Raw genomic sequence first — 23567 nt, 5'->3', positions numbered from 1 at the left:
TGTTCATTACATACAACAGCAGAAATAGGAAACGCCTCAAAGATGTGCTAGATGACATTGTAAAACATGAACCAAGCATTTAGCACTGTAAAATGTGGTATGCTGTGGTTTATCTAGATTTTGAGAAAGCTTTGAGCCATGTTCTTCATAAAAATGAATTCAAGTTGGAGGCATTAGGTGTCCAAGGTTGCTTGGTTGAATTTGTTTATGGCCTGATGGCAAAATAATTGGTAAATGCTCAAATATAATTATATATTGTGGTTTTAGGATCACCTCTCTTTACAATTTATATCAACGATATACCTGTAGGTTCTGACAAAGTTAACAATGTAGTCTAGTTCACAAGTGACACAAAGCTTAGAGGATTAGAAAACTGCGTAGAGGGTGTACAAATTCAAAACGACTCAGATAAATTTCAGGACTGGGCAAACCTGTTGCCTGCAGATACTAAAAAACATAATATACTGTACAGAACCAATATACAATGTGAAACAAATCTTGAAGAGGCTCCTTATGAGAAAAACCTAGATGATTATGTAGACAGAATATTTTCATCTTCTAGACACTGGCGGGAAGTAATAAAAATGATAAACAAGAAAATATAGTTAAAACTCCAGAATTCAAATCAAGGGATGGATGCTCTCCATTCCTTCTCTTTTACTGGGCTTTATGTACCATCTCTCTTTTCTTCCACTTCTAGACCTCCATCTTTCCCATGCACAGGTGACAGTTGAGCGCTTCCCACATAACATCAATGTGACGCACTGATGTTATGTGGGAAAACCCAACGCCATATCAACCTGGGCCACAGCCAGGGTATGGGCACAGTGCTGGCGAGGCCCGTGAAAGAGACACTCTTGGGGCTGAGCGAGTGTCAGAGTCTGGGGTGAGTGTTACAGGAACAGTGAACATAAGGACTAAGGAAAGAGGAGAGCCGAAACAATGAAAATAGCCTGGGGCCGTAGGCACAGTGAGTTGCATGCCCTACCAGAAAAGGAGAAGGAGGGGGGGCAGGGAGAGAGCAGGATTAGGAAGGAAGGAGGAAGGGACCCTGCAGCTGTGGTTGATCAGTGTTCCAGCCAGTGTTGACGATAGGAGGAGAACTGAAAGAAAAGAGCAGAGACAGCATAGCAGGTGCAGAGAGATGGTTGTTTTCCATGGAGAATTAGAGGGTGAAGAGCTGCTTTTTCAGGGACAGTTGAGCAAGCAAGATTAGCAATTCTACATGCAAGATTAAAATTTGACTTCCTCCCAAACTTAAATGTTAGATAATAACATTTTGCTTCATGCAAAATGCAACATCGAAAGGCTTTTAAAAGTTGTTTTGAATAACTGAATGTTAAACACATTTCCTAAGAATGTAATGTATTCAGAGAGTTATTGATCCATGTGCCCAACTATGTACCTATCATGTATGTCATTTTGTGTGCCATGGTGGTACGGTGGTTAGTGTTGCTGCTTCACAGCACTGGGGTCCTGTTTTCAATTCTGGAAAGCTGTCTGTGTGGAGTTTACATGTTCTCCCTGTGATCGCATAGGTTTCCTCCTACAGTCCCAAGACATGCTGGTAGGTTAATTGGCTTCTGGGAAAACTGGCCCTAGTGTGTGTTTTTGTATCTGTGTGTTCCCTGCATCGGACTGACCTAACCTGTTACTGTACAATCCGGGGTGCATCCTGAATGGCACACATTGTTTGCCGGGATAGGTTCTGGCTCTTTTGCAACCCTGTATTGGATAAAATGAATTGATCTGTCATTTGTGACCATGTAGTAACATCATAGGTCACATGAAACACATCAGAATCCAGGGGGGCAATGTAGATGAACCAGATGCTTTGGAAGGTTGGGAAAGCATGCAAATTCCAAACAGAGATCCCTGGAATTGAACCAACAACTTTAGATTTGTGAAGGAACAGCTCTGTCTCCTCAACACGACACGCATGCTTGACTATGATCCTGTTTAACTGTAAAAGTACAGGAATTATTTTCTAACCTAGTCCTCTTCGCTATACAGTGATGTGAATGGTTTTGTCAACTGTTTTAAATATTCAGTACTTACGTAGTAGGTGGCACTCTGAACAAAAGTATGACCTTTTAATTTTAAATGTATTTTTGGTCGCAAAATCAGAAAAATAATTCTCATTAACCTTTACAGTTTGTACTGAGGCAATTTGCAAAAGCAGCTGCATACCACAATGTGTAAATAATCTGTTAATTGTGTCTGAAGACCTTTCCCATTTAGTCATATATTTTAAACTGTTGTTCTGCTTAGTAAATGATTTTAATCTTAAAACTGTCACAAACCTCTTTCCTATGTCAGCCAGTAGACAGATTAACCATTATATTTTTTGATGCAGTTCCACTATCAACAGAAGTGTAGGGGGAACTATTGTTAACTACTCTCAATACAATTTGTTCACCTTAACTTGTGACTGTGCTTTCTGCTTCAGCAGGAGAAAAACATATTGTTAGCTGCTAAGCAAACAGATGTTTGTTGTCAAGCTTAACTAAGCAATTTAACATAAGCTCTTTGTGCTGAATGTCAGTATTTGGTTATGGAGTTAATTGTGCAGCAAATATATAAAAATGGAAAAGAAGCAAGCCTACATATATTTCTGTCTTATGCAATACTATACAAAATGACAGAGGAAATGACTGGCTCCGAGTACCTATTCAGCCCTTCGGAGATAACTCAAAGATCAGTTGGAAATGGGTCCTCCACAATCGCCACTGCATTGAGCTAAATGAGAACCCGTTCTCATTGTTCCGTCTGTGAGTGCTGTCAGACACGAGTGCAGCTGAAGAATCAGTCATGCAAGACGAATCAAGATGATGGCTAAAAGCTCTTCAAGATAAATCCTGTATAATAAAATGGGGTAAATGTAAGACCTTGTATTTGTGGTTCTGGCTTTCTTCCATATTCAGATATGGATGTTCTTTAGCACGTTTTTTCCTACTAAGGTTTCAATAGTTCCTCTCTATTCCAGCGTGGAACTCCAATAGGTTATTTTGTACCAGTGGAGAGACAATCAAATTTGGAAGAGGTTGGTAGACTCAGTGTAAACAATAAAGACATTGGAGGAGGTTACAAAAGAGAAGAACAACAGGGAAGCCTTTCTTTTGGGATTTTTAGAACAAATCTGGGCTACGGTTCATAGCAGCTTCTATCACGTCTCTTTTCTACCAGTTTAAACCTGAACATTTAATTTGTCAGTGACCTTACGGTGCACAAATACTAACCGTATTCTGAAACCAGTCGCAATGGAAATGATTGTGATGAGGTGACATTCAAGAATATTCTCAGTGACACAGTTGTTTAATGTCAACCTGACAGAGGTTTTAATGACTTATTTTAAAACCCACTAACATCAGGCAACAAACATTGGAGAAAGTAACATAAAACTACAGTGAAATAGTTTCAAGTGGAACTTGGCACATACAGTAACAGGAACTGTTTGACCACACCACATGTGTTCACTCCCTACCCAACCCCCTTGCAACATACATAATGTATATACACCATAACTAAAGGTCAGATATGGTCCTGTTTACATAACATACATTGAATGTTTTTTGTAGGAACAACACTTTGGGTCACAACATACTCTAGTTACATAGATGCCCCGGGACTGTGGACATCTTAAGCTGTTTGTGTATTCTTTTTTACAATAAAATCTTCAAGTTCTTAAACTTATCAAAATAAAAAAAAACAAATATCTACAAAAACGAGTGCAAGAATATACATTTTGTTCTAAGGCAATAGTTGTTGTTCCACAGGACTAGTGCTGTCAATGCGATGACACTTTGAGTCTTTGTTCTTCGGCTGCAGCCAGTCGTCATTCCACATTCATACATGATTTTGCAGGTTGTTGGCTTATTAAATCAAAAAGTTGTTTATACATGGAATAGCACCATAGGAAATCCCTTCGACAGCAACTGTCCTTTCTCAACATGCTTAGTTTCAGACATCCAAAAACTATATCCTTTAGGCAACTGTACAAAACAAAATCCCAAACATTTCGTTTAACTCTTATCTCGAAGCAGATGGATAGTGACATTTCTTCAGTGTTCCATTGTTAATCCTCTGTAATAGCCAAGCCAATAGCGCAAAGTTAATTAATTTAGGATGGTTTGTTTTTGTTTGTCACCAAGGCTAACGTCTTTAATAGATTAACATGGTCCCTGCCATGGAGAACACAATATATAGATATTACAAGCCTCTAACTTCCTATAAGTTTTAAGTGCATAAAAAGAGCATGATATTATGGTAGCAAATTGATATAGAATGGATGGACACCTTTGCAACAAACAGGATGCAACGCTTCCATTTTTTTCTTTTTTCACTGTGATTGACATGTGCACAAATCCGAAGCAATTGAAAGAGTGCATTTCACACCCTCCTAGACTCACGTTAATGCATGCACCCATTCAATGTTACATTAATAATAATAATAATAATAACAACAGTTTTAGTTCCAAAAGACAGTTCAGTAAACAACTTACTGTATTGGGCATCAAAGGCAAAACTGATAGTGTTGAATAATAATTCAAACAACTGAAACATCACATTTGCCTAAAGCAGCTATTCAGAAATACTGATTTCACAACCAAAAATGCCTTGATCTTTCATATTTATAAATAATATTGTTTTGGTTATTAATTCAAAGAAGATTCAGCTTGGCGGACACCTATCCATTGGAAGCCACTCTTCCTGGTGAGGACTGCAGTATGCTGGAGCCTTTCCTGGAAGGCAGAGCACAAGGCAGGACAGGGACAGGGGACACACAGCTGCTCTCCCCTCGGTTTGGATACCAGTCCATTGCTGGGCCACAGAGGAAGGAACAAGGTAGCAGCCAATCAGATATAGACAGCATGATGCTTGGAAAGTGAGTGAAAACCAGAGGAACATGCAAATACTATAAAAACAGGTGCCCCAAGCTGCATTGAAACCCAAGACCCTAGAGCTAGACAGTAATGCTTACAATCCTACTATGGTATCACCCTTTTGATAAAAGTTCTACCAGATATTTAGAAGATAGCATTGTCGCATTCTGAACATCCTGCAGCAAACTAATCACTGGCATGCTACTGGATTACTTCCCAGTTTATAATCAATGGCAACACCACCTTAAAAACCTAAAGAGCTACTAATCCAATATTTTATGGTTTTGTTCTGCTCAAGATCTCAAGACAAAATATACCCTCAAAACAAATTTATTTGGTAAGCTTTTGCCAGAGAGAGCAAAGTGAAATTCTGTGTGCTCGCAAAAAAAATCCAAGAGAAACGCTCATATCTTTTGGAAGAATAAAGAAATATTACAAATACAGTAAAAAAATAAAGTCCTCAGTGGTTTATTTTAAAATACGTGTAACTGTAATGTTTCTTTCACCATTAGATTGTGCATTTCATCATCATGACCCAAATCCAATCCAATACTTGCAACTGACAGTCAATGGTGCTCAGAATGTTGTGCAGAAAGTACAAATTTATTGGCCTGAAAATAGCATGGAGCTTGGCCACTTCACATGGTCCCTTTTCAATGTCTTTCTTGCTACTGAAATCTTGAGGCATCAAATTCTTCTACCGACTGCACCATTTTGAGTTCAGGATATGCATTGATGCCACTTTCTCAATGCCTTGATTGCATTCATCTTTGATGACCTCCTGTACATGGAATAAACCAGTTTTATTCAGTTTCTATTTGTTTCAGATGTTTTTCTTTCCACCAATAGAAAGATTATTTTATTTAAAAATATATTATTCATGGTGAGGTTTTCAGCTTATTTTTTGGTGTGGAGAGCCTCTTGAAACTTTGTACTTGTGTATCGTATATGAAATCCTTTCTTGCTGATGGTGTCATCCGTGTGGAAGTGAAGTAATATAGTTTCTCCAGCGGAGTAGATTTCCTCTCTGGGCTGCAAAAAACAAATGCAATAATTTAACAACCTTTCCACACAAAAAATACATAAGTTATTTATGAAGTTTTTTTTCTTTACTGCATGATGGTCTAACTTTGAAAAGTCCTTGTAATGTTTCATATTTAATACTCAGAGCTTTGTAAGTAACTCTCATCTTTGTAAACAACCCTCACCTGTATTGTACAACAGAGTTTTGGCAATCTTGTCAATTTTGTGACAAATGTTGTCAATTTTTGATGTAGCAGAAAAAAACATTTGCAAGTTCCAGCATGTGTTTGTGTTAGTGATCATGTCTGGAAGCAGAACTATGCTAATAGAATTCAGTAGAATCTGGTAAACCTCCCCTACCTACTGCTTTCTATAACCCTCTTTCATCTTCCACATAGACTTTTAACATTTCAAAAGTATTGTTCCACGTCTCTTGTGACCACCAAAATAAGAAGTAAACCTATAACACAATCAATTAATGTTTAGGGAAAAATAAAAACACTCAAGAGTGTTGACCACTGTATATATATTCATATTTAACCTAACACTTAATGAAAAGATTATTTATAAATATGGTCATTATATGTAATAGTCATTAAGGCCTTACCCCCGATCCACAGAAACGCCCACGCGTCTGAGATGTGCTGCCAAACCCATCAAACACTTCAATGTAGTCGTAACCGCAGTCTGCTTCTTCTTCCACCTCAAAAGTCTGAAAAGTGAGTTCAATTCCATAGCCATTCTCTGCTGTTATCACCCATTCGCAGTCAGTATGTCCTGGGTAATTGTTGTCTCCAAACTGTGCATGGGAGTATAGGTTTTTCTGTCTCGTCTCTGCTCGCAGTCTTCCTCCACATTCTGTTTAAGAACACAAAAAATACGGAAGGAGTACACTTCATGCCAGCATTGAAAGAAAGTCATTGTTTCTACTGTTGTTTCTTGAGTAGTAAAATGGAAAATTCTATCTAAAAATATAAAATCTTGGTTTCAGTTCAAGTCTGCTGCACGATTTTCAGACTAAGGGAAAAATCGAAATATTTCTGTCCAGCAAGGAAACTCCTGGAAAATGTGTAACAAGTCACGAGATTGTCTGGTTCTTTCAAGATGGGTACTTTGAAAGAAAGCAGAAGAGGAGTTTGTTGTAAGTGGGTCACAAGGGTTGGAGAAAGCAGAATAGCTATAGTCAACAGGTAAAATTGAAGGACAGCAAAGGCAAAATGCAACTGAGCATTCATTTTTTGCTTTTTAGATGCCAGCTATTCTAAATTCCACATCAAATATCACCACATATAAAAAAGTAGTTAATCAGTGCTTTAAAAATGTGATATGAAAGTGAGATTTAGATATTTCTTACAATCAACCCCCTGTGGAGAATGATTACTAAAGACTAGTTTGTAATGAAGAATAGTGTTATGGGCAGATTACGTTTGTCTGAAATAATCAGTCTCTCGCCGAAAGGAAAAAGAAAACTGCAACCAGTGTACTTTGTTGAATATGACTGAATTGATATATATATAGGGATCCAATTCTAAAGTTGAGTAATATAGAACCAAAATTATGTGAATCTATGTGTACTGAAGAGGTGGGATATTTTGAGGAAAAAGTGTTTATAGTAAAATGCCTGTAGAAAATATCCACCACAGTATTTTGAAGGTAAAAGTCATTCCTATGCAAAAATATTCAAATGTCCTGATGATGTTTCATTGTTATGGGTCAAATAATAACAAAATACAATAACAGTAAGAAATCATAGTTTAATACCAATGTACCACGGTAATGAAATCAGGTTTGTCCCCATTAAATGTGTTCTTTCTAAACAGTCAAGTGTACTGTATGGTAATAATCTGATAATATACTGATATACTGTAGATTCAGAAAAAATTGCAGCACAAATTTGCACAAGGATATGTATCCACGCCTGTTGCTATCTAAAGGTTCTAACACTGTAATTAAAAATAGCTGCCAAGAGAATCCCTTGGTTCCTGATAAAGATTACTTTAAAAGCCACAATCAAACCAGATTACATTTCGGGGATACAGAAGGTTAGGTTTGATTGTATCATCATTCTCTTCCTAATTGCTTCAATACTATCTTCTAAGAAGAAAGAAGTCACGTTATGACAGGAAAACAATCATGATGAAGATTTTCTTCTTCTACAATCACAGATTTTTAGTTCTTAGTTCTGGCATTACAAGGAAAAGGGTGTCAAAACCAACAATACACAACCAAAATATACTACAATTGTTGATTCTTGTTGATATATATTCCATATGTAATTTACACACAACACAAAAACAAATGTATGCAGGAACATGTGCGGATTTGTTAGTATGCATTAGCGTACACAATTATGGGGCCACTTAAAAATATTGCTGATATTCTGGAAAGAACTGAAAACTGTATTAATATCCTCACCATGAGACATGAGATAACTATTCATCTGGATATAACATACAGTCTTTTAGTATTCCTAATGTTTCATGAGTGGAAAAAAGATATTTCCCTATCAGTGAGAAAACTGTAAGCTGCTTTTAGGACTAACTACAACAGGGCAGATATGAAAATCAAGGACAAGACAACAGCTGATGACTGGACATTCATCTAGTGAGTCTTAAAAAAACTGGAGGATAGAGGAGAAGTCTGTGGTAAGTGAGTGACCTGAAAGTATGAGGCAAAAGATGATCAAATTCATAATGTAATGTGAATGGGAATAAGCTGCAGTTAAAGTCAATCTTTCACATTCTACAGTACAGACTGCATTTAGTACTTACAGAAATTGAATGTCACAAAGAGAGAAATACAAAAAAAGAATAGCAGCTATTTAAAAGCTCGAGGCTAACCGCCAACTACCTGCTGCGTTTAATGCCAAATCAAATCTTTCCATATGTAAGAAAAAAGTACAGAGATGTTTTCAAGAGATTTTTGTTTTTACTTTTACAGCAATAATATGCAGTATGCAGTCGTGCTTATTATTTATTTAGGGTGATAGGGTTTTAATGAGCAAGCGACAGTCACAATGAATTACTGAGATATATACAAATGTGAATTCGCTCTGGCTGCTTCAGAATGCTAGAAAACAGATCTAATACCTTTAATTCTATTTTGTGTATATTAAAACCAACTAATCAGCAAAGGACAGTCATTTTGAGATTTTTAAGGCAAATCAGTCTGTTATACCTACAGTCTGACCAGTAATCCATTTAACTATTATCCTATCAATAGTAGAGTAATGAATTAATGGTAATAGAGTGATTTGCTGCAAATGGTTCTCAATGGGGAGCTACATCTGTATGCAAAGGTTGCAAAGGTGTAAGTTAGTGTAAACTCCATGCTACAACAGAAAAAAAGAAGCACAATATGTATTACTGTATATACACCCCACATATGAAGATAAAAAAATAAACATATTTGGAATATAAAGGAACAGATAAAGGTTTATTCCATGCTGACAGGAAAAGAAACATTTCGGCTGTGGAGCCTTCTTCAATATTTGGAATATTTTAACAAGAGTATAATACTTTGTTTATAGCACTGCCACTAGGTGGCAATAGAATCCTTTATGTATGAGGAAATCTCTTTTGTTTTATTGGTGGTAAGTGTTTTGTAGACAACAAAACATTCAGGTAGGGAGCTGCGTCAGCATGGATAGGCTGCAAAGGAACAGGTAAAGGTTTATTCCCTGCTGAAAGGAAAAGAAGAGATACAACGTTTCGGCTCTGGAGCCTTCCTCAGGATACTTGTTCCTTCGCAAAAAAATATTCTTTACATACAGTACATGTAGAAAATGACAACTAAACCTCATAAAAAGAAGACAATGAAGTGGTTCTTCCACAGCAGGAATTAATTTAGAATTTAGCAGATTCTTACACATGTTCAAAGAGTTGCTATAGATTTCAGAAAGTAGGAGGTCTACACCACAGCAACACACATGTACAAACACATTGCCCTCATTAAACAGTTATATATCAAACTTTCTACATGGTAACTGACCTGTAGAATGGGTGGCCTGAAAGCCTTTCCTTTGTACCGAAGCATCCGAAATAAACTTGAGGTACATTTTATTGCCAGTTGAAATAACAGGATCTGGTGTCTTGCTGCCACACAGCCTTCTGAGAATTGCAGCTTTGGCACTGTCCCCGTCAAACACCTCCAGATGGTCATAGGCACATTCTTGATGTTGCTCAATCTCAAACTCATTAAAGCTCTGAAATGGAAAGACAGATTTCAGTGTCATTTATATTTACTTTTTGCATTTCCTTCTTTCTTGGAATATCATTAAAAGGGGGCGAATACTTTAGTAAGGCACCATATGAATGCATTCGTCTGCTCACTTTTTATTAAAACACAGGAGTACAATTTCTTTATTTTCCTTGGTTTTACTCTACACCTAATCAGCATCATCTGGCACCATTATAATGAAGGCTCATGGTTTATCATGGAGAGGTATAATGAAATCATGCAATCATCATAATAAATCTGCTCAGAACTGCACAGTAGAATAGAGGTTTAAAAGATAATAATGTAAAGGTGGATTGATATTATATACTGTATATGATTTCTTTCAAAAGAGTTGTGTATTAAAGTAGCAAATCAGTATGATTGATAACATATGTACTGTGTGTATTAATACAGTACTGGGCAATCAAAAAGTTTGTTTGAAATTCAGCAAGTTCAGAAATGTTCCAACTGTCGTTATATTGATTGAGATCAAAATAAAATTGAACGGTACAATGTGTAGATTTTTATTGGCCTTTCAAAACACTGAAAAACACTCAACAGTAATGCCCTGCTGATTTGTATCATCTGTTTTTTTTAAGTGCATGTTAATAAAAAATGTGTGAATTTATCACTAAATGTGCTTCACAAGTGGTAAGAGTATTTGTTTTCAATATTGCTCCCTTCGACATCCACATTTCTACCACAGCTCCACAGACGCACAAATGCATTCATTATAAAATGGTGCAGCTTTGTCATTGGTGCAGACATTCCTGGGCTCTCGTGATCATGTCTTGGACAGCTTTCTTCAGGGGGACCAAGCTGATGGAAATCCAACATTGTGAGACCGTGAGGTTATTTAGTGTAACAGTGCAAAAATGCCAATTCAGTAACATTCAATGCACTGCACTATTTGAGGGATAGGTGGTGAACAATTTCTTTGGAGCTCCTTTGAACTGTATAAAATATATTTCAGAGTCAACAGTGCTGTACTGTAAGTACTCTCAAAAAATGTCATCAAGGACAGACAGCCATTTACTTGCTTGGGTTCTATCTTGACATTAGTGTCAAGCATATGACATGCATACCTAGAGTGCTCTTGAGTATCAGTTGGCATACTCTATATATCTTTATACTGTAGCTCATCAGAAACTGAATTTAGAAATATGAAGGAGGCCAGTGGTACACAAATCATATTCCACTTTACATTCAAGAGATATACAAGTGGTAATTTGTGTCTCTATAAAAGAAATGTCACAAGATGATGTGACTTACATGCGGAGCAATACAACGTGATTGGTGGTGGGGATGGCACCTTATTTAATCTCTTTCTTATTTCATTTTCAGTATCTACATTTCCCTCTTCCCCTGGATTTTTTACAATATAACATAATGAAAACTGAGAAGTTGTTTAGTGTCCACAGGCACAAACACCCAAGGAAATCAATTCAGATATGGTCTAAAGATTTGTGTCCTTGTGAATGCAAATGTTTAACGATTGCTCGAATTTCAGACCATACTCCATTTTCAGAAAATACAGTGGTCATACAGAAGCCTGGTCACTATGAGAAACATGAATCATGTTCACCAATCAAGTTGTTCGGTAGAAAACAAGAATTATATTTACTTTTTACATTTGCTTTGTAGGCAGGCTTATACAGTGGCATACCCCTTGTTATTATACTTGTGAAGATTTATTTTATATATTTCTTGGAAAAATTGTTAAACTCAAGATTCATTTGATATTCACTTGTGCCTGGAGTGTTGGAGAAGATAGAGAATATTTCTACTGAAAAGTAAATTAGCTTTGAGAGGATTACCTCAGCTGACACAAGTGTTCTCCCTCTCATGTTTGGGACATGGTCCTACCTCAGGTGAACATTTTAAGCTTCTTAGCCTGTGCCAGGTTTCACTGAATAGGCCTGATTCCATGGTGTTAAAGGGTTATATATATCCTTGCATTACCCAATTTCAACAATATATCCAAAATATGTTACTTCAACTGTGTAATTTGGTTCACTTGTCTCTCATCTGTTATTATCTGATCTGTATTTGCAATCAGTTTTTATAAACAAGTACTGAATATTAGTTTTAACGCTCTCTATTCTAGGTGGATGTCACTTATGAGTCAATGTCTGATCTGCTTTCCATTTTATTGAGCCAGAGAGTCAATAACCTGAGCACATGTGCATTTTAACATACAGACCTGCAAATGTTTGTTAATGCAGCTAAGACATTAATTACAAACCTGTTAGCAACTCATTGTGCACTCATACTAATCACACCCTTTTTAAATGAACAATACATCAGTAGTAATGTGTAGCACATTGAGATGTTTCCTTTTAAAGACAATATATACAATAAAGGTTATCCTTATAATAATTTATGCACCTTCAAGTAAAAAAAATTCCACAACTGTAACCTGGGAATAAAATTCATTCTCGAATGGAGCAGAGTAAAAGATTAATAGGCAGCTTTTCTAATGAATAAATGGAAAACAGTAAAACATTGTGAAAATAATAGTGCATGTACTGTTGAGTACGGTAAAGCTGACTTAATCTGCCTAATCCTTTCTGGACTCCAGCCAGGCCCTGAAGCTGAATGTACTTTACATGAACAGCTGTCCTTGAAGAAGAGTGCATACCTACTGTAAATCTATGGAAAAAATGGGATTTGAATGAACGACTTTGTAACAGTCTTTTTTTCAGTCTCACACCCAGTAATGGAGACGAAGGGATTCCCTTATCTCACCATTAGGTTTATCACAAATTATTCTAAAATAGGAGAAAAAAAAGAAAAAAAACTCCAAGGCCATTTTAGGCCTTTAAATGTCTTAATCACAAAACCTAATCATGAAGAAAGAAAGGCGTACAGTACCTATGCATTTTTTTTCTTTCTGAATTTCTAATGAAAAGAATATCAGTAATTAAAATAACCTACCTTTCTGCCATTTTTGAAACGTTTTCTTTCCAGTATATACTTTTAAAAATGTTAAACACATTTATATATTTAACAATGTGTAGTATTTGTAATTGGAACCCTGGTTCTTAACCACTGTCTTAGGTTTTAAATACACAGTTTAATACTAAACTAATACTAAATTTAAAAATCACATTTAAATACACAGTTACCTTACCCAAACCAACTAAAACAGAAGGCATCCCTTGAACAAGCTCTTTAATACTCTGGAAAACTCAGAGTAGTGACCTCACCAAAACTAGCTCATCGTATGCTATACTCCCTGGTATACTCATCCCTTTAAACTCTACAGGAACCTGAGACATTGGATGATATCATCTAATTGATCTGAGTCCTGGCACTACTCAAATGTTCGCAGCTGGATGCCAGATTTGACTTTCTTTCTCCAGCCCAACCCAAACAAACATTGACCCTGTTATGCCAAAATGCTGTCTTTATGATACAGGGGCTTCAAATGTTTTGGAGAGCCCAGAGGAATGATTTCACAAAAAGAGATTCATCAGACCTTGTGAGGTCTGTCAGAATGAATGATTTACTGTGTTTTTAATCTGAAACATGCAGTTGAAAATCAACCCTATGCAGGCTTTTGCATATGAGGTTGTTAAATAAAAATCAATAAATCTAATAATCTTTGTGCTAATCATGTCTGCACGGTACTCACTATCTTCACACGGTGTCCTGGTGTGGCTGTGATTTCCCACGTGCATTCCTTACGGCTCGGGTACTTGTCTGGCCAGTTGGGGCTGGTGATCATCCCACTGGAACTGTGTACTTTGTGTTCGCACTCAGCTGTGGTAACAAATGGTAGAAAGACAGTTAATATACAAGAACAAATTGAAAATTTGGGCAAAAAGGCAAATTGTGGGCAATCAAAGAGGAAGGTTGTAAATCTAAAACTTAATTTAAAAATATGCAACAATGAATTGACAGTCATGAGACTTGAAAGTGTTAAGGGGTGATTCATTAACACAAAGATAAAACTGGTCTAATTCCTTTACTGCCTTTCATTTTGTAAGATTGAATGCTTAAACAAATTAATTAATCCCAGAAACACATATTTGGAAGCCCTGTAAGGGTTTTTTTCAGATAGAGGGATCTGTATAAAATCACAAATAATAGCTGACAGAACACATATGAAATAGTACTATCAGGTTAATGTATTTATTTTCATTCAAATCCTATGTTTCTTCCTCTCCATTTGTACCAAACTGTTTAATTTAAGCCTAAATTTATCTTGATCTGCCATTGCTGTCGTCTTCAGTAATTTTATATAACAAGGTACATGAAGTCTGATGTGAAACAAAATCAAACAAAGGCTTTAGTTTATCATTACAAAATAATATTATGCTCCACAACATTTAGAGATTCCACACTGCCGATCTCAAAAATACATCCCTTCACTATTATGTACTGAGCCACATAAGAAGATATACTTATACTGCTACGTAGTATAAGAAACACTTAAACTTTCATGCAGAAAAAAAAATATGTATTAAGCTACAGTAGATCCACATATTTTCCTCAGCAATTGACTGATCTCCTTTTAAATCCTCTAAAACTCAAAGACACCTTGCCTTGCACACCTCCACCTAGACTTTTCATCTGACTGTTCTCCTCCACACTACTCTTGAATATTTAAATTAGTTAAATAAGTTAGCTTTTTATGAAATACACCACGAATTGATCATGTCAAAGTACAGAATGCTAGCACAGCGGGGGCACACATGTTTACATCATCCTTGAGGATGATAAGCAGTATACAAATGCAAGGATTATTACTATATTTTTAATATAAGATCTACATACATATTTAATGCATGTTTGGGCTGGGTTTCAGTTCCATTTAACATGTGAGTCTCGTTAATAAAAACAGTCACAAGAAAAAGGAAAGTGTCAGTCTGAAATCATTCCATGCTATCATCTAAAACAGTGTATGGCTCATTAAACATTTGAATCAGATAAAACGGTCAGAATTTACTGAATCAATCTGAGAGATTATAAAAAAGTCTTGGAGTGCCAGGTATTATCCTCTGGTATTCCTGTTAGAGGTTGCTAAACAATTGTTAATGGCTATACATTCAAGTACACAAAGATTTAAATCATAATGCATTAGAATTTATCTTATTATTAGGAATTAATTTATTAGCTTAAATTGAGTTTAATCATTTATACCATGATGGAGCTGTCAACGACTTCTTAGCACTGGTAATGAGGACAATACTAATTCACTAACCCTAACCCTAACCCTAACCCAATTAAGGAATAGCTGCAAAAATAAACTTAGCTAAAACCCAAATCCTAATCTTATCCAAATGTTAAAAAACCTATACCTTACCCCCATTCCCTTATCCTAACCTTAATCAGATGGTTTACGCTCTATTCCCCCACAGGAAGTTAATTTTTAAAAGATCTGAAGAACAATTAGTGAAAAAGTTATCACTTGCACTAACTAGTCATATATAAAGATATACTGAACAGATAGAACTGCGTAAACTAATGTGTGCCATTGCCCGTATGTGACTGTATTCATTTTATTTTAAATGTTTGCAGTATCACTTGATTTCTAAACAACTAAACTATTGTCAGTTTAATTCATTTGGCTTTTTACATTTTTCCTCTTAATAGCATTTGTATATTCAAGATTTGATTAGGCACTGTATATAGACTGTTTTATATTACAAACTTGACTGTACTGACTGTACAGTAGTCAAATTTAACATTTCAGGTGGGTATCTGCGTCAGCATGCATAGGCTGCAAAGGAACAAGTAACAGGTTTATTCCATGCTGAAAAGAGAAGAAAGAGAACACAACGTTTCGGCCGTGGAGCCTTCTTCAGGTGTTTTGTAGGTTGACTGTAGTGAAACATGGGAATCATAACACTGGAAGACAAACATGTAGAGTGTAGCATTTTAAAGAAAATGGGTTTCTAGATGACAGAAAATTTGAACTAATCCACTGTTAATAACTAGGGAGCTACACCAAAGAACTCTGATAACTTCTTATTGAAATGAAAAGAATCTCAAACTCTTGATATGTATGTGGCTTTGATATGTTTTAGACATGACCTAATGGAATACAGATGATTAGTGATGTTAGACAGATAACCATTAATGATTGAATAACCTTTTGTAAACTGACAGGAGACCTAGTGTTACTCCAAAAGACATCAGTAATCATAATTCTCAGTATTAACGACGCAACACAAAAGTGAGAGATGAAATCAATACTTATGCTTTTTCCTGCTTTTTCTTTTTATGCTTTCTATTAGGGCTGGGCGATAATTCGATAATGGATAATTATCGTGATATAATTTTCCTCGATATAATTTTAACAAAAGTTCAATAATTGTTCGATATATAAGTTTATGCTTTGCGCATGATATGCGCATGCACACAAAATACTGCGCGAGTACGCGTGCGTGTTGCAGACCGGGCAGCTAACGTGGTGGTGTTTACCCACACGGTGGTGGCTGACAGGACTGTAGTTAGAGTGGAGAAATGAGCGACACTGAAGCAAATGTAGTGCTGCCAACGACCAGCTCGAAGGACGATGACATCGTCGGCAGAAAAGGTCATTCAACTTCGGTAATTTGGAGATATTTTGGCTTTTTACGATCAGACATAAAACAGAGCACTTTAAACTTTGCAGTCTGTCTGAGCCATCTTCTATGTGTGTTTTATCACATTGCAGTATTTAATTTTTCTATTAAGATATTTATTTTGTAAATTTTATTCATACATATTTTGACATAAAAAAAGACTTGAATACTCTCTACCTCAGATTTGTTTAATGTTTCTGCTGTTTGGCAAGTGTTTGTTGTGTTCTTAAAATAAAGAGTTGTTTAATTTACCAATTAACTGTCTGGTTTCTTCAACTTTCACCTAGGAGAAAAAATCTGCCTTTAAACTTGAAAGAAATAATGATTTGACATTTATCGTGATAATTGTCGATATCGACTGATATGAAAATTTTTATCATGATAATGTTTTTGGCCATATCGCCCAGCCCTACTTTCTATTATATTATACTTGTAGGTAATTATTCTTTTACTGCTGCTTTTAAATTCAACCTTAATTTTCCAGGCTAACCAAAGTCTTCAGAAAACATAGCTCCTGAAAACTTTTCTCAAAGTTTTATGTAAGAAATTAGTTTGGGAAGGAAATTAGTGTTGCACAGAGCTAAGGAACCAAATTTTAAAATGGTATGTATCAAACTTGTGTAATATTGGTATTGTGACATTTAAAACAATAGACTTGACTACACTGTTTTATATATCCCAATTTGAAACCGCCACTTTTTAATCAATTTGACCCAATGATACAATCCTTAGAATTACAACAGTGGCAGAACCAAAGCATTGTGGCTCCAGTGGTTACACTGTACAGTATACTGTATGATGGAATACCTGACTCAAGCCCATCCTACCCTCAGCAGCTGACGTCTGCTGCTTGGAGAATCCTAGACAAAGTTAGGTGCTCAGTACATGTCTGATGTCTGGACTATGGGACCTAAAACTGCTTCTTCACTGATCCAGCTATCCTGCTGCCCACTAAACTGCCATCTATCCACTCATTTCATCCAATTGAGGATGGTGAGAGGGTGAGGGAGCTGGGACCTATCCCAGCAAGCAATGGGCACGAAGCAGGATAAACCCTGGATAACACACCAGTCCATCACAGGTCAAGCACAGACACAGACATGCACACACTCACACCAGGTTTAGTTTTCCCAGAAATCAATTACCCTACCATTACATCTTTGGACTACGGGAGGAAGCTGGAGCACCTGGAGGAAATCCACTTGAACACGCGACAATGATACGCACTGCGCCACCATGCCGCCCCTCCAGTTAACATATTTTTTTACAATTCTAAAGGAGTGTTGTCAGATATATGTTTTTAGAAATTAATTTTGAATGGTAAATAATCAGATAAGCAACTAGAGAAAGCATTTTATGGTAACTTGGATTATATAATTGTCTAAAATCACTTCAAAACAATGGGAAAGAGCTCAAAACAATGTTGAGCTGAAATAAGTATTTTAATTTAAAAAATGTTACAACATGAATACTTTCATTTCTGTGTTTCTTCTGATCCTAACTTCATTAATTTTTGTTTTGTAAAAAGTTTCAGAATTACTACCACCTATTTAGCTGCAATACAGCTGGAATTTAAAATTTAATTTAATTAAATTATGTTTCTGTGTTTATGAAGGTCTCCTTTATATGTTACTTCAAAGTAGAAGCTACTTAACCAAAGGATTTAGATCAGGGGCAGAGTCCTCTTGGCCCTAAACATACAAATATTTTTTCTACTAAATCCTTTCATTTAACAATTAATCCAAGTCGAACAAGTAAAGGTTAATTCCTCAATGAAAAGTAGGAGGAACAAACACAGCCTTTTGGATGTTCAAACGTCTTCAGTTGTAACACCTAAAGAAGGCTCAGCAGCCAAAAGGTTGTCTATCTTTCTATTTTTTAGCAATTAATTAACCTTTAATTTAGTTGTTTGGTCAAACAGGAGTGAAACGAGCTGATGCATATAAAGAGAGTGTGTTTAGTACTTAAGCTTTAACTTGCCTGCCTGAGGAAATGACAGCATCTCTGACCATCTCCCCCTCTACCCAGTTAAGAGGTATGAGCCAAGGAGAATTGCTGAATGGTGATGTTGGAGTGGAGACAGGGGTGCTGTTCGATACGATGTGCATGGTACAATGTTCAGTCAGGGAGCTTTTACGCACAGGGAAAATGCACTCACCACAATTTGGCTCAGCATGGCTTTCATTAGCATTACATGTCTGTTCCTAAATCCACAATGCTAAAGAATTAAATGCCCCTAGGGCTGCAGTGATTACAAGAAAACATTTCCATCATGAAAAACCACAAAAATAGGGCTGTGTGGATAATAAAAATTCACCATCGAGTTGACTTTGTCTTCTTGTATCAATTCATTTATGTTACTGTAATTCTACACATATATTTGTGTTGCTTTATACCCTTAATAAACAGTAGCTAAAACACTTTTTTTGGAATAAAAGAAGAAGGTGTTCCTTTTATATTTTACCAGGTTCTAGATCTTCTCCAGAGAGATGGTTAACTACTCATCTATAATAATAATAATAATAATAAAAAAACTTTATTTTATATAGCACCTTTAAAGGTGGCCTCTCAAAGCGCTTTACAGGATGACAACAACAATAAATAAGAAGAATACACAAGATAAAACACAATTACAATATATAGAGGAGAGCGTGGATGGTGGTACTAAGAAAAGCAGAGGGGTGAAGAATGGAACCAGTTAAGTAAAGGCTTTTCTGAAGAAGAGGGTTTTGAGTCTGGATTTGAAGGAGTTTAGAGAAGGTGACTCTCTGATATCCTTGGGGAGAGAGTTCCAGAGCTTGGGGGCATAACAGGAGAAGGCCCTGTCACCCATAGAGTGTAGATGGGCTTGGGGGACAGTAAGGAGAGCAGAATTAGAAGAGCGAAGGATGCGAGGTGGGGAGTAGGGCGATTATAGTTCAGACAGGTACTGAGGTGCCAGAGCCTTATAGGTGAGTATGAGGATTTTAAAATCTACATGGAATTTGACCGGAAGCCAGTGCAAGGAATGTGAACACTTGCACTAGACCTGGTCAGGATTCTGGCTGCTGAGTTTTGGACATACTGCAGTTTGTTCAGAGTAGATTTAGATACCCCAGCGAGTAGAGCATTACAGTCGTCATACAGTAGTACAGTACATCTCATGCAGAAGCTCTCTAGCTCCTCCAGTTGAGCTGCTTAGGCTGATCATCTGCCATCCTCAGCCTCATGTCATGCATTTTCTTCTGGAGACTGTTATCAGTCGAGGGCACTGATTTTAGGTTCCCCTAACAATTTGAATACACACAACGTGAGCTTATGATTGTTACTTTGCTAGAAACTCAGCTTTCTGACATAATGCACCAGGTATTTGGAAAAAAAGTCCTGGTAAGCACCTGGTATCCACTCATGTCCAGGTGTGACAAACACACCAAGACCAGAAGATGCAACCCAACTCTAAAGCAAAACAGATTTAAAGCAACGATTTGCTGTCTGCCCGGTCTTTCTCACACCCGAAGAAGGCTTCAAAGCCGAAATTTTGTGTTTTCTCTCTTCTCTTTTCAGCATACAGTGTATATATCTATCTATCTATCTGATGTTAATAACACTGTTTTAAATACCACCTGATTGGTACCAGTATATACTCTGTGTTAGCACCAAAACAAATATGCTCCTGGCAGACCTGGATTGAATCATGAAAGCAAGCAATTTTTACGCGACTGGAATCAACCTGCACATCTATTCGGCGAATCTATTAGGTGAATAAAAAATGCTTATATACAGTAACTAAAGAAGACTTAGCTGTCCAAAGGAAGCATGGAGCATCTTGCAGAAGACTCCATTTCAACTGAAAGGTCTACGGATGAATGTGGTCCACATACCTTCTTTGCAGTCATGTTTGTTTTCATGTAGCACAAATCCATTGCGGCACTGACATACATAGCTTCCTACAGTGTTGACACACTCATGCTGACAGCCGCCATTGTCCTTGGAGCACTCATCCTTGTCTGTGGAGAGCGTGAGAGATGCACAACATGCACACATAAATTGCTTATTTCCAAAACAAGCAGAGAAAAAAAAACAAGACAAAGTGCTTGTGTGTTTGTCCAGAACAGGGTAAACTATGGCAGAAAAGTCTCTGCAGCCAGACAGAAAGGCTTTTACTCTTTGCCATACTTGTACCCATTCATTAGCCTTTGGATCTTTGGATCTGGCCACTTTAGAGCCACTAACAATTGGTTAAGGAGGAACGCATGTGTATAGGCCTCGTTGATCCTGCCTGTATCTGGGTTACGTTTTGTCTTTAAATTAATGTTTCTATTGTCTTCATGTAGATAATACATTTTGAGGTTTGGAGAAAAAAAAATGATGACTCTGGGGGATGTCTGTGAATATTGTTCACTTTTCTTCACTCTGATCTCTGCAACCCTATTATCGTTTTGGTTCTAAAAGAGATAGCCATTGCTTTAAAAAAATGTCTTGTAAGTGTGAAAGGAGCCCAGTTTTTTTTTTTTATTAAAGGAGATTATACTGCCTGAAAGTGTCATTTCATACTACAAATGCGAAATTCTCTGAAATTATTTTCGTTTTATGTTGAATCGTGCTCAATCTTTTACAGAATTCATGCTCAAAAGTAATAATTTTGCTTTACTTAAGCTATGGTGGCACCAATAATTTGTGGTCTGGAACAAACATTTTGCAGTTTAACCTATCACAAGTTTATTTCTTTGTAATTGACACTGAACCACTTAAATTATAAAATATGTGTAACAAAAATCTTATTTCCAGATTATTTCAATTACATAAATAAAGAAGTAAATGCGTTCATTAGAATAAAATGATATCAAACCAGAAGAGTCCTATAATGTTACTCTTTACACTCTTTTGAAATTGAACTACCGTAAGTTCAATTCAGACTCATATACGATAGCATTGAATTTGAATTTTTACTTTTTATAAAGCATTTTTAATCTATATGAATGAAGTGAGAAAAATGTACTACTAAAATGTTTTACAAACTCGCAAATTGAATATGATTCTATTAGCAACTAAGTTTACTGTACTGAAAAATTCTCTTATCAAACATTTTTACAATTACTATATGGATTTCATAAGTAGTATATCTGATGTGAGGTAAGGTTTAATTGATTGATAATGTTAATTCTTCTGATGAATCTGGACAAATGGATACACACACAGAAGACAGTAGAAGAGTACAGAAAATGAAAGTAAAACCCACACATTTGTAAAACAGGATGGAAAATTGCATTTGTAGCTTGCTGAAGGCCACCACAAAGCAGACAAAGATGTATCAGCAAATAAATAATCTAAAAGAGGCTTAACATGGTTAGAAGAGAAGCTGGAGTTAGCTGGGGACCTGTGTAAAACAGCCACCAAATTCCCCAAAGAGGGTGAGAAGCCAAACTACATTAGCAGATAGTCATTCCAGTGAGAAGCAGTCAGATGCTGCTATTTGTAATCAGCCATTACTTAAAGCAGGACTGGTCCGTCCATTAAACCCAAACTGGCAGACTGTTCCTGACAAATACTATACGAAGTGTAATGCAATGTCAGAGACTGGGTCTGTCATTTTCACATGCAATGAGGTCAAAGCGCAATTTCTGGTTAACAAGAATGTTCAGGGAATGTAGGAACCAAAAGAGAATCTCAACCTTTGTTCATGTGACTGGAAGAAACATTGTTTCTTGGATTCCTCTGGCTACAGGAAGGCTGCAACAAGGTATGCTTTCACATTTGATCATGTCACAAACCAAACACTAGGAATCCAAAGACCCTTGAAATTATCTGAATATATTTTTATAAATTATTTACCAGTATACTTCTATTAATACTAAGCTAAAGTGCAATGACCAAATTATTTAATACAGCAGTCTTATCCTAATTCTTTTTCAAGATGCAGTGTCTAATGCAATTCAGTGACCATTCAGGCAGTGCTATGTTCCTTATAACCTTACACGGTAAAAACACATGTTGTGAATACAGTATCTTATTGTGCAAGCAATACATATTCAGGTAACTTGTAAAAAATTAAATAGATCATCTCTTACAATATAATCTTCAGATTCCCCTGTATGTTTGTTTATCAATGCTGCATTTCTATTACAGGAACTCCAGCATCTGTAACTTCCATACATGTTCAAATTTAATGTTGCTTCATCCATGTTTCACAGTACAGTAGGTACAGGTAACATACTGTACACTTTAAATTCTTTCAAAGACATTTTCTACAGCATTTTCATATACAGCATAGTGAATTTAAAATATGCGATAAAATGACTAAAACTTGTGATTGTGGGAGGTACGGTACTTGTCACATTTTGTTGATTAAGGGCAACTTGACCACTGAATCCCTTTGCGTTCTTTCTGTTTTTACCATCTGTTCTGACAAGAAACAGCATGTTCTTTGTTTGGTTACTCAACACTGTCTGTACATACAGTATCTGCCATAACATCATGATGGAAAAATTATTCTAAAACGTCTGAATGCTTAGTTACAAGTTGCCTAAATACATATAGCAGACAGTGTACTTTTTAATTAATCATTTTGGCAATGAAGATGAAGCAAAATGTACAGTTACACTGAATTTGTTCTTAACTCTTAGTACACAAAACATTTATCTGAAAAAAAGCATATGCAGCAAAGAATTACCTGTACATAGCACATTCAAAACTTTAATTTTAATTTTTTAATAAGTCATATTCATTAGACAAACAAGGTTGAGCTCTGCTCTCAGTTAATGAATGAATTGTTTACTTGCCAGTATTAAAAGACAAATAAGCACTGTGAGTGGTTACAATTAAATCTGGGGTGAAAAAACTCTGAATTCATGAAACACAAAACAAAAAAAAAATATTCCTATAAAATACA

General features: G+C 36.2%; 1 protein-coding gene across 3 annotated transcripts in view; it reads right to left on the bottom strand.

Annotated features, from left to right (window-relative positions):
• Positions 1-3365: 3365 nt before the first annotated feature.
• tll1 (tolloid-like 1) overlaps positions 3366-23567 on the bottom strand; it is a 94615-nt gene continuing 74413 nt past the window's right edge. For 2 of the 3 annotated variants that reach the window (XM_088924122.1, XM_088924139.1), the window contains exons 17-21: positions 20560-20685; positions 13762-13889; positions 9897-10110; positions 6514-6764; positions 3366-5915 (exon numbers count right to left, since the gene is read on the bottom strand). In XM_088924122.1, the coding sequence (XP_088780248.1) occupies positions 5781-5915; positions 6514-6764; positions 9897-10110; positions 13762-13889; positions 20560-20685 (854 nt within the window). In that variant the 3' untranslated portion in view covers positions 3366-5780. The remainder of the gene's footprint in view (positions 5916-6513; positions 6765-9896; positions 10111-13761; positions 13890-20559; positions 20686-23567) is intronic. The other variant, XM_088924130.1, reaches the window with a different exon arrangement.

The sequence above is a fragment of the Atractosteus spatula genome, chromosome 1, assembly GCF_055471065.1.
Source record: "Atractosteus spatula isolate fAtrSpa1 chromosome 1, fAtrSpa1.hap1, whole genome shotgun sequence".
Taxonomy (NCBI): Eukaryota; Metazoa; Chordata; class Actinopteri; order Semionotiformes; family Lepisosteidae; genus Atractosteus; species Atractosteus spatula.
Note: the sequence above shows the minus strand (reverse complement) of the source record. Positions and strands in the feature narration are given on the sequence as shown.